The 19,701-nt window shown below is 41.5% G+C and overlaps 1 protein-coding gene across 2 annotated transcripts; it reads left to right on the forward strand.

Annotated features, from left to right (window-relative positions):
- Positions 1-229: 229 nt before the first annotated feature.
- Positions 230-19,409, forward strand: chrnb1 (cholinergic receptor, nicotinic, beta 1 (muscle)). Of its 2 annotated transcripts, none has more exons than XM_029526544.1 (11): positions 230-366; positions 2,274-2,407; positions 5,762-5,806; positions 6,278-6,387; positions 9,417-9,525; positions 9,661-9,805; positions 10,140-10,325; positions 11,788-12,011; positions 14,961-15,136; positions 18,453-18,600; positions 18,728-19,409. In XM_029526544.1, the coding sequence occupies exons 1-11, from the start codon at positions 306-308 to the stop codon at positions 18,872-18,874; spliced, it is 1,485 nt and encodes a 494-aa protein (XP_029382404.1). In that variant the 5' UTR covers positions 230-305; the 3' UTR covers positions 18,875-19,409. The 2 variants fall into 2 exon arrangements, with proteins under 2 accessions (XP_029382404.1, XP_029382405.1); XM_029526545.1 differs by having other exon boundaries at positions 11,788-12,002.
- The last annotated feature ends 292 nt before the right edge of the window (positions 19,410-19,701 follow it).

Here is a 19,701-nt window from a genome sequence, read left to right on the forward strand (position 1 = left end):
CAAAACAACATGGACGGAATCTTGGCCACAGTTTGAGGACCAGTAGTCATGTCTTTCACTGGGGGGGTGAACAGTGACCCACGTGAAACCTCCCCTTTGCTCCCCTCCCCTCCCCATAAGAGGTAATTGGAGAAGACAGCAGTTGGCCAGGCTGGCCTGATTGACAGACAACAACAGTCCAAACTAACCGAACCCCAACCCACACTGTGAGCTGCAGTGGAAGAAAAAAAAAACGGGAAGTTTAACAAGTTGGATTAAAACTCTAAAGATCTGCTGAAGCGAGACGCTTTGAATTTGAGGTCACTATGAAGAGCCTGGATCTGCTCCTGCTGGCATGTTGCTTTGGCAGCCTGAGCACATTGGGAGGTAAGCTGACATAATATACCTAAGTTGTGGCGCTATAGTTGTTATGCCATTCTTCATGTATGAATAGTAGACTAAAATCAGGTGTGGAATGCTGTATAGAGAAATAGATTCAAACCAGAGACCATCAAATATATAACTGGGGTTTTAATATCTGTGGGATATAGACTGAATTTCCATGGGAATAATTAAGGTGCACATACTGGCCACATATGAGCCAAACTGTTTGACCCTTTCCCTTTTAAACTTTTGAGTTTGTTTTTCCGGGCTCTGTGTGTCCATGCTGTCGCTTTCTCCCTCTCTGTCTCTTGTTACTTTGTAGTTGGGGTGTGTTGTTTTGTTTGTTTTTTTTTTTTCCCCAAAGACTCACTGACAAAAACTGAATCTTAGCTCTCCATGTTACAATGCTAGCAACCACAACCACCAGGTACTATGAAATGATTGTCACAATTATTAAAGTGAGTAACGGTTGGTAGTTATTTTATAAAGAAGCAAGAAGTTTAATTTCATCACTCCATCAAGTCTGAAATAGTACGAAATAATGTTGAATTTAATGGTGCATAGCCAAGTTCAAATCTCCCACTTCTGGTGTTGGGGGGCGCCAAGTATGAGAAGACTAAAAGGGAAGGAATAATGAAATAAGAAATGAATAATGCCGTGACACAAGATGTTATGTCAATGAGAAAGAGGAGCGGTTCACTGCTCGCAGCAGCCATAAAGGCCCCTAAATGTCATCAGAGACGTCTCACAGCCATAAGTAACCATTACCAGCTAAGAGCAGCCACCCCTTCAGAGAAATCATTGATTTTTCTTTCCCTCATGAGTGAGAACAATGCTCTCAAAAAACAGTTCATGCAAATCTGTACTGCTGTCATTGTCAATTTTGACACCATGTTCGCTGTAGAGTAGCACATTTCAAGGTAATATTCATGTGGGGAAGCAGGTGAGAGCACATTTAGTGCCTTCTCAAGTAGCTTCTTCTTCTGTCCTTTATCAAAGAGTTCAGAGAAGGTAAGCGTTTGAATTTAAATCTGCCTTAAGTCAAATTCACGGCCGGCATCTTTCACATGCCCAGTGCTAGCCTTCAATGTTGTCTTACCTCCTCTGATATTATAAGTCATATGAATGAGGCAGAGAGAACAAAATGCTAATTTCTAGCCTTCCGTGTCCGCTTCCCGTTCTCGCCCATCAGCAGCCACGCATCCCTGGCTAATGGGGGTGCCACACCGGGTGATCGTTGTCATTTATTCCTGTCAGGTCAGATCCTGCTGGGGCCACAGCAATGCCAAACGTGATGAATGCTGCCTCAGCAGAGCTGCTGATTATAAATGTTTCTAACCTTCCAACAATGAGGAGGAAATGGCTGGAAATAATGTTTTTTGTTTTTTTTTAATGTATAAAAATGCTGTGGAATTGAACCATTTTGTATTCTGGGTTGAGTTCAAAACTTTGCAGACATTTACATCACTGCCAACACAGGATCCAGGGCCTTAGATGAAACCATACAGTCTGCTGCTTCACTCTCCCTCTCAAGTCATAAATGTGAATCTGTTTTGTCTGTAAGATTAGTGAGATGAGTGGGTGGAGGTGCAGCAGACGGTCAGACCCAGTATGGTTGAGAGAAGACAAAGAGGGAGGATGTTTCCTTTTTAGTGGTTTGAATTTGAACTTTCTTACCTTTTTAACTCAGCTACAACTTGTGTAGTGTTCTCCTGACACATCTGGTTTTATCCACGCAGGTCGAGTGTTCATTTATTTCCATCTTTCCTGGCACGTAGTTAGCTCTTTCATCAGGAAATCCAGCGGGACTTTGATTATAAAGGGTCGGGGTCATTTTTCTTGATTTGTAACCAAATCAGAAAGGATCGGTCAGCTCTAACCCATCACCTATTTTCAATGTGTCCCTCCAGGGGCCTCAGAATCAGAGAAGGCTCTGATGAAGACACTCTTCACTGACTACAACCTGAAGGTCCGGCCAGCAGCCACTCCTGAAGAGAAGGTGGTGGTCCGTGTGGGAATGACCCTCACCTCCCTCATTGGATTGGTGAGTGACAAAACCTTAACACTTTGTCCAAAGAATGTACAGTGTATGACCACACATGGACCGAACATCACATACAACAAAAAGAGGTTTCTGAGAGAAAAAAAAAGGGAAAATAAAGACAAACGAAACGAGCATTGCGCTGATAGGCGATTGGCAATGAGTCCTGCTGATTATAAAGCTGAAGGCTTGACTTACTACCTTCTGAAAAGCCTTAAAAAATAAATAAATAAATAAATAATCGTATTCACTTCCTCTTGGCAAGTTATAGGAGGAGATAAATACCACTCTCAAATCCATCTCTCTATAAAGCCAGCAGAGTCCAAATACACCTCCAAACCTCAGGAGGTACCATGTTGTATCTTAATTTTACATTTTTTGTCCCTTCAAAATTTGGGACGTCAGTTAAAATTCTTGCAGCTTCCCTTTTCATGACATTTTTCTGGGCTTCAGTTGGAAACCAGGGCTCGTCTCAGTTGGAAACCAGGGCTCGTCTCCCCCGGGAGCAACTTCTCCTCTGACAAATGTGTCCTTAGAATGATTTACACAGTCTGAGTGATAAAGGTTTGGACACAGCGATTCATCCCCATGCCGCATAACACATACGCTTATAGGCAAGATAACAAAGCACTTACCTGTAAATGTAGTGTGTAAGGGATTTTTTTTGTTGTTGTTTTTATTCAAAGCTGTGAATATATCTGAGTGCCATCTGGTTCTCACTTCACTGCTTGCTGTCCTGCTGAGTCAAATGGTACAAAGAGTCAAGCTACTGATGTGAAGTACTGTGTTTTTATTCATCCATGCTAGGAAACTGTGTTTTAGCCGTGTTGACCAACAGTGTCTCTGCTTGTGTGACGCCATAAAAAGGTAAAACGTGTCACTTTATCTGTTCCCTAATTTCTCCTTGGCTCCTTTTTCCATAGCATCCACACACACGCAAACACACGCACACAAACACTCATAATTTCCATACACATCTAAATCTTGTACAGCTCAAGGTCAAACTCACTCTGGAGGGGAAGTCACATGGGGTTCTTAAGTTGTGGAGTGTAATGATGTTGAAAACTGACCTACTTGGATGGTCAGTCCTGCTCTGCCCTGAACTAGTCAGCTGGATTACTGCTGAGTTATTATTACATTCACCCAGATGGACGTCCTGAGGTCAATTGAAATACTTACAGGAAGTATCAGTAAGTGATAAGTCTGTGATGGGATAGGTATTCGTGTGTCTGTATGACAGTGCGAGAGTCTCTTGTCTCTCCCCCGCCCCCAGCTTCTGTCCCAGCTGTCTCTCTGACATTCCCCCCAGTGTTTTAAATAGCAGCCCTGGCTCAGGGAAGCACCGCCTTCTCTCACACAATGCAAACGCACACGGCCATTTACTCATTTCCCCAACTGGGTACTTCACATGCAAACACCTCTGCCAGAGTCTGCGTCGTGAACTCCTGTCCTGGAACTGACTGCTGTACATGCACTGCTGCCAATCAAGTCTTTCTCACGTCCCACAATTGAAGTGAGACCTTCTCTACCTGGGCAGGGAAAAGAATGTAGACATATATACTATAGAAAAGATATTAAAAATAAAGGGTAGATGCATGAAAAAGCAAATTTTACTGATTATTAATGTTTTTGACAAAACAGCTGGATTGAGTTCCCGTTTTTCAACGAAGATTTAGTTGGGAAACTAAATGAATCTTAGTTCAAGCCATGAAAGTCTCTTAAAACTTTCCAAATAAACTTCAACTGTACATAACTCATTTTAAACACTTAGCTATAAAATTATACTCCAGTTGTCTCCAATGCAAGGATCTACTTACAGGACAAAATCTAATCGGCTGCAGTAATAACCAAAATTTCTGTATCACTTTATGCCGTCTATTGCATCAGGTTCCCAGTCTTTTTAGTGGGCGTTAGCATATAATTGTCTCAGCAAAGCTGTGAACATCAGAAGCAGCTGAGGATTTAAAAAGTAAAACTCTCTGCCAGAAACCTCTCAGTCCTAACTGGTGCAGTCACACCAAATTAAGACCTCAGTGCAATCAGCGACAGTGTAGAGGAGCAAAAATGGAAAATTTCACACTGTCTTTCCTCAGGATGAATGTAGGATCCAGGGACACTTCGCTGCATCTCACACCATCTTTGCAATTTTGCAGCAAGTGTGTGTTTTCCGAAAAATGTTGGATATTATGAGAAAAGGGGAAATGATCTGGCAGCTCTCAACTCCAAACTCTATTACACATCATTGCACCATTGTTGCGCCAGTTGCAGCCCAGCAGGAACAGCGTTTGATATCATATTTCAATTTCAGTGTGTCTCCGTAGGCCTATGAAGAGTTCAGGTAATGAAAAGTAAGTAACAGCTGAAAAGCTATTAAGACCTTTCTGTTTTTCATTCAAATGTGTTTCTTTCTTTTGGTTTAATATTTGAAGAAATATGTATTGTTTAATTTCTGCCAGTTTGTTTCCATGAGGGGACTTGCAGCAGAATTCTTGAAGTTCAACATCCATATTTATGAAAGGACGAGGGAAATCTGCTGGAAAATAAATTTCAACATTTCCATAATAAAATAAAACAGTAGGATGTCTAACTGATTCAGCTGAGTCAGGTATGATTTTATACTGAAAATCAACAGCAGGCTCGCACACAGACAGGTGAGTTGCAGCTTTCCTGGTGAGCTCTAAGTGAAAGATGATGTCATAAGTCAAGGAGAATTAATTTTCAAAGTATCCTTTTTATTTGCAAAAGCTTACGGAGCTTTTACACTTTCTTTTTATAATGGGTTATTGATGAAGATAAGGGAGGAAAATGAAGTTGAATAATAACATCAGGCTGCCACATAACAAAATGTGAAAAATGGTCAGTCTAAACACCATATGATTATATGAATATCTGTTCCCTCAGACTGAGTTAATTTGCTGAACCTGAGTAGAAAATACTGTTTGGATCCTGATTTGTTTGCAGATGTATAGTAAGAAAAATTTCAATTACAAATACAAATTATTCCCCCAAGGTCAAATTTGGTTTAGAGTAATTTCCTAACAGAGGAGGCAAGAGCCAAAATCTAAATCATTGCAACTTAGAGAATAAGAATGAAGTACTAAAAACATAGGAATGTTACTTAATAAGGCTTCAACTGCAATTAAACATAACTTTGTGAAGTGTCACTGATTATAAAGCATTATATTCAACCGAAATGTTGATATATAAGTCGGTATTCAGATTCACATATCGACCTTTATACTTTGAGGTATGAAGTCACTGCTGGACGTTTTTTTTTTTTTTTTGTTTGTTTGTTTTTTTTTTTTATTATTACTACACATCAATAACACCAATACTTTCCTGTTCTCACTCTTTCAGAATATGAAGAATGAAGAAATGAGCACAGTGGTCCTCATGAATCTGGTAAGTCTGTTTCTCTGGAGCTTCAAAGGAAACTTTGGTGAGTTATGTGACGGAGAGCCCCTGTCCATGTCATTCACACAAAGTGCTGCTACTGAATGACTTCCCACCTCGTATCATTGATTTCAGTGGCGCTGCGCCACTAGGAGAGAACAATTGGAGCATCTCATAGCAGCACAAAATGAGAAATTATGCAAATGATGTTTTGTTATGCTAAAACAAATGCTTGGGGAAAAAACGTCCCAGTAAAATCTAATTACAAGCAGTTGAAGCAAATGAAAAATAAACTGATGAAATCTCCAAATGCATTTGTAAATGCAAAGTCTCCCCTTTTGTCAGTATCCATGTCTCTCTTGTCCCTAGCCCATTTTCTGCACGTGGTGATAAAATAAACTTTTTTTTTTTTTTTTTTTTTTTTTTTTTTTTAGCTGAACACATACACACACACGCATCTTTTGTTGGAATGTTAAACAGGAATGGACGGATCATCGGTTGGAATGGAAGCCCAAGCAGAATGATGGGATTGAGGTGTTGCGTGTCCCAGCTGCGAAGGTTTGGCTGCCTGACATCGTCCTCATCAATAAGTAAGCATGAAGCGCTGAACTCACGTTGACATTAATGAATCAGCACCAGAGCGCTGAAAGGAGGAAACATGTGGCCACTTCCCTCCTCTTTTTTTTTTTTTTTTTAATATTTAACTTTTTAAGTGGTTTCAATGCAGGCGCTGGAAGTGCACTTTGTTTTTACCCTCCTATACATATTAATATGTCTGCCCATCTTAAAATGCACAACTGCTTAAAATATAACAAATGTCTGATAGGGAAAATCTTGGTTAATTCCAAAAATACTCACTTTCTCCCTCCACTTACAGACGTAAAGGTCATGTCTGTCAGATTATTGAAAAGAAAAAATAGTTTATTCCACTGATCCTGTTATTTATCTACAGCTTCAGTGTTTGCCTGGTAATCAACTTTGAGCCTGCTCTTTACACCTCCACTCAGGCCTGTAATAAGTTCTTATCAGCATTTACTGTTTAGGTGGTGAGAAGAAGTGAAGTGGAAGACAAGTTAGCATTATAGAATAACTCTGTATGAAAGGCACGTCACCCTCCACCGCCTCCACAAAGTCCACTACGCTGCTTGGTCTGCTTGAAAAACTGAACTGCCGCTCTAGACAGCGTCCCAGGTGACTGATTTCCATCAATCCATCCATCCAATAGCTTTACGGCCAAACCCCGGACAGGTCAGCTGTGTATCATAGGGCAGACACGCAGGGACACACAAATATACTGTTGATTATAAATCGTGCTCTCACACTCATATATAGGTCATTTCAGACTCAGGTAACCTGCACATGCATGACTGAAGGAAGAAGTAGTACCTAAAGGGGGAACACAAACTCAACACAGAGAGGCTTCAGGCCCGGGGGTTCAAACCCGCAACCTTCTCCACCACTGCATCCATTTAGCTCTACAGATGCATCTTACTACAGCAGCCATAATTGAAGCAATGAGTTCACTTGCGAATGTATATGAAATAATATTTTTTCTGCAAATTCTATGCAGCAGGATAACAAATGCAACTTTTTTTTTCCCCAAAAGAAAGAACTGTCAGAAAGGGCAGCTAAGGGCTTAGGATGCCAACCATCTCCACCTTTTATCCCATGTTGTTCTCACCTTTTGCACTTCTGCCATCTCTACTGAAGAGTCTTTGACTGTCATACAGCTCCCTTTCAAACACCAAGTACCTTTTTCCCAGAACAACTCAAGACACAACTAGAAAATCCATCTGCAGACTCCACTCCCAAAACACTTTCAGTGAACTTTTGAACTCCAACACGCTGCAGACTCTGGCTGTTCACTTTTCCATTTGATGGCCACAATAACGCTCAGTCCTCCCAACCAGCAGCTGTCTTACATACAGGCTGCATTGTGGCCCTGTCCTCTCTCTCTCTCCCATTTCAGATGCCCAGATGTCCTCCGGGTGTATTTGGAAGAAGGAGAACTAATATTGTTCCCCTTCTGCACACAAAGCCAAATTAACTAAGAGAATAAAAAGTGTCATTAGATATTAAAATATTAATGTAATGGCAGCTGTGGGGAAGTGGCAGCAGATTGTTATAGGCGTGACTGGGCTGTAGCTGTGTAATGCATTGTAATGTGCTGTATGTCTGTAAAAGGAAAACTTTGTCACATCAAAATGTAGATCCTTAGAACAGATTCTCCTTATAGCTGCTGTATATGTCCTACATCTCTCCATTGCTCCATTCATCAACACTTTTATAGGCAATTAAGCTGCATGGCTCCCTGATAACTGAGCTGATGCCACTGCTCATCTATCTGATCTCAGAAGGCGTTCCCTCAGAGCCATGCATACACACACATGCAAAAGCCTGTATACCCTTCTTTCTTTGTACCCTTCCCTTGTTTGTGCATGTATGATCAATGCTGGCCATTTCAGCAACAGCAGCGGGCCCTCCTAAAACTGACACAGTTTTAGGAGGGCCCGCTGTAAGGACATTAGTGTTACTCCCCATAAAATTACAAGAGGCATAAAATCCAAACAGTGCATCCTGACTGAATGAGCGTCTAATTGACTGGATGTCTTTGTGTATTGCGTTTTGAACCTAACAGCCAAAACTGCTCTCTGCACATCCAGTATTAGCGCCACATATTTAAGTGTGTTGTGAATTGTGTTTCGCTTCTGCTTTTTTATCTCTGACAATTAAAATATTTTAATGGGGCCTTTGCTGAGTGGGACAGAAGCGAGACGTGCATGTGCTGTGGCGAGAGGACAGGAGGAGCAGTGCGATTTGTAGTTGGCATTGCTGCTCGGATTCCTGACCGCACCTTTACCTCTTTATCTTTTCGCGGAAATTCTGCTTCATCATGTGGAATGAAGAGTTGAAGAGCTGGGTGAGAGGAAGTGGGATGACTTGAAATAAAGGCTGCTACAACTGCACATGACGTGTAAAGCTGAGCCTGGCGGAGTATGGCTTAATGGATGGAAGAATCTGGCAGAATGAGTTTCTCTAAAACTCTTCCAAATATTAAATATATATGTAGCCCTGGATCAGTTCGATAGGACAAGACAATGTGACATTGTGAACAAAAATAAGGTGATACTTTTGAAGTTGATACAGAACTAAATGAGGCCTTGATAAGATGAGATGATTGGGTGCATCATGCTTTAGTCAATATGTGATGAAGTGATTCATTTCAAGATGATACAAAGTGACAAGAAGAGACATTTTGAGATGTCAAGGGAGCCATTTTTAAGTTTTGCTATTGCTACATGGCTAGAGTTTTGTTTTGGGGAGTCTAGAGGAAACGTTGACAGTTCAGCATCAATATGCATGACTTTTCTCACCAGGCGCTGCCTCTGTTGTCAGTGTCAAGTCTAGTCTCTTACTTGTTTTTCTTCTGATGTTAGCACACTAACCAGACAGCCCCGAGCCTCACATTCCCATCTGATATCAACTCACTGTTTCCTTCAATTCCCCCTTTAAGACTGTGCTGCACAGATACATGTGTCAAACCACCGGTAAAAGGTTGGCGATGATTAAGAAAATAAATAGGTTTTTAACCCGATCTTATCTTGGTCTCTGTTTGCAGTAATGATGGAGTGTTTCATGTGGCCTTGCATGTCCATGTTCAGGTTTATAATAACGGCAGAGTAACCTGGAAGCCCCCTGCACTATACTGCAGCTCTTGCGGAGTTAAGGTTAGTTAAGGAGTTCAAGTCTATTCAAACACACGTTTAAATAGAAACCTGAAGATGTCATTGTTCCATTCATGTTCTCCTGGGCTCTCTCCACGTTTTTTCTGGTTTGCTCGACATACCCGTTTCTCTTTGTAGGTAGAATACTTCCCATTTGACTGGCAGAACTGTACCATGCAGTTCCGCTCTTACACGTATGACTCCACTGAGATCGACTTGCAGTATGCGCTGGACTCGAGGGGCAATGAGATACGGGAGATCCAACTGGACGAAGCTTACAGTGGTGAGAGTTTGGTGGGAAGTGAAAGAATAGATGGATGGATGGATGGATGGATACCAGTTTTTGAACTGTAAATGATAAGGTGGTAGCATTTACCAAGGATGGGTTATAGTCATCTGGTTTTCTAAAGTTGTTTTCCCTTTAAAGGTGCTTTACACTTTTTTACGTAATATCTTAACCATCGTCACAAGAGTGTCTTTTACCAGTTTGACTGTGTGCGCACTTTAGTTTTGACCCCCTGTGGTATGCAGATTTGTTGCTTGTGTAGTAAAAATAATAATTCTGCTGATCTTGATTAAAGTGTTTTCTAATGCTTAAAATGTGGCTGTTCCTCCAGAGGGCGGTGAGTGGCGCATCATTCACAAGCCGAGCAGGAAGAGCATGAATGACGACCTGTATGAGGACATGATCTTCTACCTGATCATTGAGAGGAAGCCTCTGTACTATGTCCTGAACATCATCCTCCCCTGTATCCTCATCACCATCATCGCCATCTTCAACTTCTACCTGCCTCCTGATGCGGGTACATAAAAAAAAAAAAAAAAAACACACATGCAAACTGGTTTAATTTGGAGATGACGACTGATGCAGCTTTGGTTGGGATTATTCAGGCATACTGTTGCTTTCTAAAGTTCCCAACAGAATTTCTTTATTGTGTTTGTGTGGTCTGTTATTGGGTGGACATACATTTGTCTTATTCCTGGAACAAAGGGAGTCCGACTCTAGATTAGAAAGTATTTTCCTGGAGCTGAATCGATAACCTCAAAAATTTAAACGGTAGAAATCTGCCCACCAGCTACTGAGAAGAATCAGCTTTATGCTCCACTAATATATGTTCACTATATTTGGTGTCTCTAATAGTTTTACCCATATTTATTCAGCACTCCAGCACTTCAGGGGGATTTGCAGCTAGACGTGAACCTCATGCATGTGTCACACTCTAATCCATTTAGTTGGCTGGCAAAATGAAAACCAGACGTTCTCCACACATCCAGTGTGTCTCCAGTGATAGACACCTTTTCCTATTATCACAGCAGTAACATTCAATTCAAAAGAACCTCCATGATGAACAAACATTGATGTCTTTCTCTCTAATTCTCATCTTGAAATCCAGCCTGTCTGTTAACACAGTACAAACTGATATAACACCAAGTGACATCAAGATATATATTTTTTTTTTCTCTGCCCTTCCAAACTTCCTCCAGAGTCGCAGGAGGCATTAATACACTGTTTTCACAGACGATACCCTCTGTGTCTATGACTAAACTGCTCTTCATGGGTAAATCTGGTGATGTGCCCCATTGGGATACTGACTTTACTCCTATTAAGATAATTCAATTATCGCATTTTCATGCAGCTCATAAAAAAAAAAAAAACAACATGGCAAATTATTGTCTGAGACTGTCCAATGAGAAATACATTAACATGTTTCCTCAGAGTGTGAATTCAGTTTGGACATGTTTTGGATTCATAAAAGCTGCTAACGCAAGGACACACAGAAAGCTTTATCCATAGTTACAGTGTGTTTGTGTGTGTGTATCTATCTTTTCTAGTCTATGCTTGTGGGACAGCTCAATGTCTCTGCCCTTGCATAATCTGGAGACATGCATGCATGCAAGTTCATTAAGTATGATCACCTCCCCTCCCCCCTTACACAGAGACAAGTCAAGGACATTGGAGTTGAAATAGTTTTGTCTTGCTTTCGAATGTATTTTTTACTTCTGATCATATTTTTCTGAATTGAATCCCCTAGAAATGACTTCAGCAAAACAAAAAGGACATATTGACCTTTCTGCTTTCTGGAGATACAGTCTGATGGAGTCAGTAAGAGAACTCCTCTTGTCCTGGCAGTCACTGAAGGATGACATGCTGCTCCGATACACAGCAAATAGAGATGAACGACATGGGCCGGATGCTGTTGAGACAGACAATCTTTGCTCTGTACAATAGGATTAATGGTAATTAATTTGCTTTGTTCCAACCAGGTGAAAAGATGGGTCTGTCCATCAATGTGCTGCTGACCCTCACTGTGTTCCTGCTGCTGCTGGCTGACAAGGTCCCCGAGACTTCGCTGGGCGTCCCCATCATTGTCAACTACATCATGTTCACTATGATCCTGGTCACTTTCTCCGTCATCCTCAGTGTGGTGGTCCTCAACCTGCATCACCGCTCCCCCAGCACCCACATGATGCCCATCTGGGTCCGCAAGGTGACATCTCCACAGGCTTTAGACCACGGTGTGAATTATTTGATTAGATTGTATATGTGATTATTCAATTCATAGTGTGTTGCTGGCATATTTAATGGTGTAGAACATCTTGACCCTCAAGATTTAAGCACTGGAGAACTGTAGGTTCGACCACTCTGGTGAATTAAGTCATCAACACCCTTAAGGCCGTGTTATATCATTAACCTCCATCAATGTCCGTTGCCCTCAATGCACATTATGTGGCGCTAATTGGGTCTGAGCAGCAGCTCTACACTTAACTCTGAGTTCTGTCACACTACTCACTACGGTGGCGTAGTGGGTAAAGCCCACCCCATGAACAGGAAGCTACAACGTCCTTGTCGGCTACGACAAGGATTTTCAGTTGTCGGCAGCCAGTGTCATTTCCAGCGTGTCATCCCCCTCTCTCTCCCCGACTTCCTGTCACTCTTCAAGCTGTCCCACCAAATAAATCCAGAAAGGTCTGAAAATAAAATACAATTAATAATCAAGAACAAGTAAAAACAAAACAAAACATGGTAATCTTTGATTTATACGGTTTGTGTTATCGCAGTTAATGGAAAAGTCCAAATGCCATCTGACATCAATGCTCATAATGCTGCTTTTATTCATATAACTGTTAGACTAACACAATATTCCAAAACATGAGGGATTATTCTTTTATTGCAGTTGTTAAGCTTTAATATCACCACATGTCCAGGTGCCACGGGGCTGTCTGTTTAATAATTTCTTATTATACTTCTGTCCATTGTCTTCACTCCAAAGATGGGGCAGGAAGCCAGAGAGGTTGATGTAGAGCAGGCAAATCCAGAATCGGGAAATGCAGTATATAGTTGTCAATAACAACCCCCTCCCCCACGCACGCACGCACGCGCGTGCGCGCACACACACACACACACACACACACACACACACACACACACACACACCCACCCACCCACCCACCCTTTTCCATCTGTAGAATCGCTGGAAAGGACACATTCAAATGAGCAAAGCCATTTTTATTTTACACACACTTACATACACAGATGTTTGCCATTAACTCGATAACAATTAATTTCCTCTCACAGATGCACCAAAGATTTCTGCGACTGGATTTTAGCCATTGCCAGTGTTGATATAGACCTACTCGACTTTTTCTAACTGTGTTAAATGGTCCATATGAGTAGTTTTTCCACCAGGGCAGCCTGAAGTGACAAGGAAGGCGACTTTAGGTTCAACACCCAGGTTCTGGACAGATGTGAAATCCTGCTTCTTTTGACTCAGCTTTTTTGTCTGTTTGCTCTCCAGTCCTGTCACCCTGCTGTTGTAGTTTGCCAGACACACACACACACACACACACACACACAGAGCAGCACCAGTAGCTTGGTTACAGCTTGAGTAAGGTCTTTGTAGATGAAATGTTTTCCCTTCAAGGGTACAACGATTGCTTCTCACACAACACAGTGAACATATGTGTGGGTCAATGAAGTTTTCATTAAAAGTAATAAAGAAAATAGAAACATAATGAGGACACAAATGCATTCAACTTATTTTTCCTCATGTTTTTAAGCCTCAAGGAACCACAAAATGTGTTTTGGTGAGAAACACTGAATGCAAACATAACTTTGTTTGTTCACACAACAACTCTGAGGGCATCTTTAATTATTAAAACTATAATTTAATAATTTAAATTATCTGTATTTTTTTGCCTCTCGAAGAGATAAATGCAGTTTCAGGGCTTTGGAAACCACTTCCAAAAATAAGAGTTTGATTAAACTGTACAGAAGCATCCTTTTTTTCTTTTTTTTTTGGGGGGATAGGAACACCGATTTATTATTTCCCCACACCATAGGAATAATAGGCAAAGTGCCCCTGTTTACATTTTGAGCTTTAATAAGGATAACGAGCCAACAGGGTCCCCGTGTGTGGCGCTCACACAAATCTATCTACACACAAGTGAACATTGGTATTCAGTGACTGCCTTACAAATTATTTTTTTCTTCCTAGACGACAAACAGTGTATTTCAGAGTTCGTTTCCAAGAAAACTGCACTGAGCACCATTGATAATGAAGACAAGAAAAACACCCAAACTTGCAAATATACCATTTCCAAACACAGATGGATGGCAAGCCAAGGGTTATTCTAAAAGATGGCCATAAAATCACTTAAAGTGCAGATAAAGAAGCCATTTACAGGATTCATGGTATTGATCAACAGACATTTGGCCCAATGATTTGATTATTTATCAATGAATCATCTGATATTCCTTCTGGAGGCAGTTTCAAGTCTCAATGCCAAAGAGCACATGGATTAATAATAATAGAAAAAGGTTTCTTTATTTTTGTCAGGCTTCAAATTTTAATCACACATAGTTAATGATTTGATGTTGCTCAATGTGTCCACTGGAGCATCCCAAGTTTATGCTTTTCTCTCAGGGACACCTTGAGAGTAGATGTTGAAGAATTGAAAAAAATTACATCTTTAGTTTCTCCAAACACATCATTCATCATTCGGTATAACTGTACTCAAAGTCAAGCTCACTGCTAAATTTCGAATTTGAAGCTGTTTCTCACTTATCGGCAAATTCGGAGCAAGTAGAATCCAGCTCTCATACATCATGAAATGACAATCTGAACAAGTGGATTTTTAATTCCAGCAAAGTTGGTGGATCTTGGATGTCTGTGTGAGCCAACAATCTATTGACTGAAAGTGAAAAGTGCAATTTAATAACACTCTATTTGTTAATATGGGTTGCAGGCAACCTGAAGGAGCTGTGTGTGTGTGTGTGTGTGTGTGTGTGTGTGTGTGTGTGTGTGTGTGTGTGTGTGTGTGTGTGTGTTGTAACTTCCAATTTTGCGATCTCAGTACATCTCTTTTTTCCTATTTGCAGTGTCACCTTTACTGTAAACTCTTACTCTGTTCTTTTCTGCCTTACCTTTCCTCCCTAGATCTTCATCCACATGTTGCCTCCTTACCTTGGTATGCTGCGTCCAAAAGTGGAGACCCCCCTCTCCCTGGAGAGCATGCCCCGCCGAGAGAAACACAAGATGGCCATCAGCAAAGTGGCTGATGAATACTTCATCCGCAAACCAGACACCTCCATCTTGTTCCCCAAGCCCAACAGGTCAGGCCAAAGAGACATCTTTTTGGGTTATTTGTATATGTGTTCGTGCTCGTGCATGCGATTATGTGTGGTTTTAGGTTTTGGTCATGTTGTCAACATATATATATATAAAACAACCCATTTCAGTGTTTCACATTCATGATGTTTCTGCCATTTCCACTGCAGCACACAATCCATATCTCACTATTTTCACCTTCATTGTATTTAAAAAGAGTCAGATCTTGCAGCAGAAGTGATTAAACACAAAAACATTCTAAAGTAAACAGGAAAGTTGGCTACATGGCAATTTGAAATGCAGTCCGATAGTTTATCTAACATATCCTGTGTTTAGTATTCATAGAAATTCTAGCCTGTGGAGCAGGTTATCTTTGGACTCAGCTGCCCAGCAATTCCTGCTAGTTTCTCACAGCTTGCATTCGTCCTGTGGAAGTCTACTCACCATTTTTTCCTCATTCTTGTATCTTAGTCGTCAGGCCATTTTAGTTGGTGCATTCCTTTCCTTGAGGGTCCTGCGGAGAAATAACCAAAATGGAGACTGATTTATGAACTTATTCTGATTTGTGGAGCAGTCCCAAGCTGAACATTGGTCGGGGAAAAAGTCTGAGAAATATAAGGGCTTAAGTTCAGCCGGTGATCTTTGGTTTATAATGGTTAAGGCTTTGACTTTAAACAACACTATTTTTTGACATGAGCAGTTGCTATTCAGCATGTTTGGCGTACAATGCAAAAACCACTCAAGAGAGTGACTCTGACAAAGAGTCCCTATAGTAGAAATATAGATTCCCATGGGGACTTTGCTGTTAAATCAGGTGTAGGCTTTATTTTAATACCGTGAGACAGAGATGCACGCAGTCTGTATTCAGAAACTGAGCCTTAAAACCAACTGTCAGGGCTTCAGCCACACTCAGCCACTTATCATAGTGCCAGAGAGAAGTCTGAGGCAGGAGATGTAAGACTACTCTGAGAAGGTTTTTGGTCCTTAAAAGCACAAAGATTTCAACACTTTAAATTAATGGGGGAAAGTGTAAAATATGGGTCCTTTAAGGTGCATGGAAAAAAATGTATAGATCTTAGTTCTCAATAACCTCTGGAGCAAACCAGACGGATGGGTTTAATCAAAGGTTTTACTGAGCGCTGCCTCCGAAGCTGTTGAGTAAGGAGCTGGATCTGGGCCAATGTTGGCACACAAATTGGCAACAAACTGTTCTATCTGTCAAACCCTGGTCTCTGTACTTTGTACGCAGGAAATGGGTGACCTTGGTTTGGTAGACTGCATAGTAGCTGGATCTCAGCTCCTATGTGACACCCTTAACTAACTTGCCTCCCTGCTGCTCTATTAATACACCCAAAAAATCTGCCTCGCAGCCTGTAGCTGTCCCTCCCTCTCTATCCTTCACCTCCTGTGAGATCTGAAATGTGTCTGGAGAGAGAGAGACTGGAGGCGGCTGAGAGTCACTGCTAAAATAATAATGACCCATGCAAATCGACTCTGACACATTAGAGCAGGACGCTATGTGTCTGCGTGGAAGAACGGGTGACGGGGGGGGGGCTCTATTAGAGCAGTTTGATGAGACAGCACTATCTCTCCTGAGTCCACACAGACGCACACAAGCCTTCTTAATTGGGTTTAGTGCATGTCTTGGCACCAGATGCAGCAAGTTTTAGTTGAATTAGTCTCCCGAATAGTCATTTACTTCTCACTGATGAAGTGCTACTTTGGGCCATGGAGGAGGGGAAAGAGGGGAGGGTTTAAGATGGCAAATTATGCCCTCCTCTACCCCTCTTACCCTTCCTCCCTTATCTTTCTCTCCCCCATCAGGTCACAGCCTCCTCACCTGCCACACTCATAGGAGCACCAGTGGTGGCAGCGCTGCATTGTAAACCCCCAAAGCCCTGAGCTGAATACCAATCAGGGCCCCCATCGTTCAGCCACTGCCTGTCTGGTTACGACTTCCTTCTTTCCTTATAGATATGGTGCCATACTGCCCTCTAGTGTTGAGAAACTTTGCCTACAACTTGTGTTTCCTGTTTTGTTTTTTTGGGTTTTTTTGTTTTTTTTTTTTTCGGTCAAAGGTTGTAGTGGAAGAGGTGTTTCATATTTAAGGTGTTTCATAAGTCTGCAGATGCGTGGAGGAGTCCAGCTGTTCTGCAAATAGTATAATCTTAATCCACGTTTATTTGGACAAAGTCATGAGATGAGTTCAGTTTTACAGACTTTGCTAAAGGGTCAAAATGCAAAATATATATGTCATGAACTGAACTTGGTCTTACTCTGCTCGCCATAACTGTGTGCACAGGTTTTTAAATAATGGATGATTACAGAACACCCAAGTGATTCTCAAGTACTGCAGTTCTCATCATCTGGCTGATCTGTGGTGTTGTCATGGCCAGTATAAATAACCGTCGGCTCCTCAAATGAAGAGTGAAATGACATAAGCTTAATTTTTAACCATGGATTTTGTTGGTGATCCCAGTGAGTTCAGTACTTAGTTTAGCCATGCTTTAACTAAACCAAACCAAACTTTTACCAAATGTATGCAGCCCGATGATTTTGTGCTGAGTCAGTTTGTTGACTCTCTTCATATTGCACTACTGTTATACTTTAATGCATCGAGCATTTGCCATCAGACCTGAAAATGCTTCCTGTTGCCAAAGTATCTTTCTTTGAAACCTGACTGTTACTGTTGGGAACTCACATTCGTGTGTTAGGATGTGTGTAGGAGGTCTTGGGGTCCATATAGCATGAAAGCAAATTTTGAAAAGAAAGATTAATTAAAATGAAAGCTGCACATGGTAGTGCTGTTTTCTTTGTTTTTTTTTTTTTTTTTGCTGGGCCAAATATGCTAATAAGCAGGTGGTTTCAACTTAAAGTATTTTTTTTTATTATAGGAAAAAGGATATATTTGCTAAGCGTCATTGTGTTGAACTCATTTCATTATTTTGATTTTGCATGTATACCTGTCGTTTGGACAAATTGTGGATGATGTTAGGAACTTCCCTCAGCAACTTCCCACCCAGAACAACCGATGTTTGGTAGCTGCATGGGCACACACATGCACCGAGCAGACCTGGAGCCTTTGTTCCTCTCTGAATGACAGAAGAGTGCAAAGGAGAGACGTGCAGCTTGGCTCTTCGACTATTTACAGATTTTAATTAGCTTGGACTCACATCTGCATGCATGTTGCTACATTCCTCAGGCCTGTGTGCAAAATTAGGTTTGCTTTGGGTGTTGACAATTTTTGTGCACTCAAAATATTCTCCTTTCATGTACACTGTCATAACCACACTGTGTGTGTGTGTGTGCGTGTGCGTGCAGGTTTCATCCGGAGGGCATGTGCACAGACCTGAGGAAATATATCGATGGTCCCAGCAACTACCTTTCATTACCTGATGAGCTGAAGTCGGCCATAGACGCCATCACATACATTGCAGAGGCTCTGCAGGCTGAGAAAGACTACGAAGCTGTAAGTTTGTCTTTATTTTATTTTATTCTTGATAGTTCACAAGACATCCTTGTGGTGTGTCCCCCCCTCCTCTGGTGCACCGTCTCCACCACGTGTCCTTTTCCTTCTATCTGTTTCCCCCATCCAGTTGAAGGAGGACTGGCAGTATGTGGCCATGGTGGTTGACCGTTTGTTCCTCTGGATCTTTGTCGTGTTCACCACTGTGGGAACCTTGGCCATCTTTGCCGACGCCAGCTTCAACCACACACCCACTGACCCCTTCAAGTCACCCTGAGGCATTGGACCTTTTGTGTTTCTTGAACCATCTTCTTCCCGGTGTCCCTTCTTAAACTACAGGAAAGGAGAAATAACACTATGAACTTGCCAAATAATCTTCTGCGTTTAGGCCCACTGTGCCTCGCAACTTTTTCCTCACAAAGATATTTCTCTCATCGTGTGTACGTAGACAATGCAGACTAAAATATATGGCAACCTTTTAGCAAATATAAGATTTGTACATACATTGAATTTCAAAGAATTATATATATGTGCCTTTTAAAATGATGGAAAGGAGAAAGCAATTGAATGGACATCTTGAGGTGTCTGAGCTGGCTAAGAAGCAGTGCATAAGAACCTGTCAGCGCCAGTATTGCTGCCAGGAAACGGGTCATTTAAAACTGCCATAACTTCCTTACATGTACAAGTGAATTTCCTGTTCTGTGAAACATAATTACCAATCTGAAGTCAGCGTGCCTTGTGTGTCTGAATGCATTTATCTCATCTCTGGGTGCGTGTTTTAGCTCCAGGCTCCAGGTCTGTAGTCTGTGGATTCTGCATTTGATATTCATGTGTGGCGTTAACACATAAACACCAAGTCATGGAAGAATGGACGAGTTATGTTCTTTCATTTCCCTCTGACAGAATGTCTGGAGTGTAGCACACACTTTGTGGATATTTTTACAACTGTACTAATCCTCCTGTATTTTCAGTATGAGTGTGTGTGCGCTTGTGTACAAAGCACAGAGCATCACACAATTCACCAGCTGCAGCAAGAGCTTGTGGAATTCCCTTCATATAGACAACCTGGGCCTGTCAGTGTTTTGCTTCCTCACGCACACACAT

This window comes from Echeneis naucrates, chromosome 18 (assembly GCF_900963305.1).
Source record: "Echeneis naucrates chromosome 18, fEcheNa1.1, whole genome shotgun sequence".
Classification (NCBI taxonomy): Eukaryota; Metazoa; Chordata; class Actinopteri; order Carangiformes; family Echeneidae; genus Echeneis; species Echeneis naucrates.

What these genes read in the sequence shown, in the direction of transcription:
- chrnb1 (XM_029526544.1), top strand. Translation starts at nt 306, where the DNA reads ATGAAGAGCCTGGATCTGCTCCTGCTGGCATGTTGCTTTGGCAGCCTG. An exon ending in CAGCCTGAGCACATTGGGAG is followed by an intron (nt 367 to 2,273) that starts GTAAGCTGACAT and finishes GTGTCCCTCCAG; the next exon opens with GGGCCTCAGAATCAGAGAAG. An exon ending in GACATCGTCCTCATCAATAA is followed by an intron (nt 6,388 to 9,416) that starts GTAAGCATGAAG and finishes CTCTGTTTGCAG; the next exon opens with TAATGATGGAGTGTTTCATG.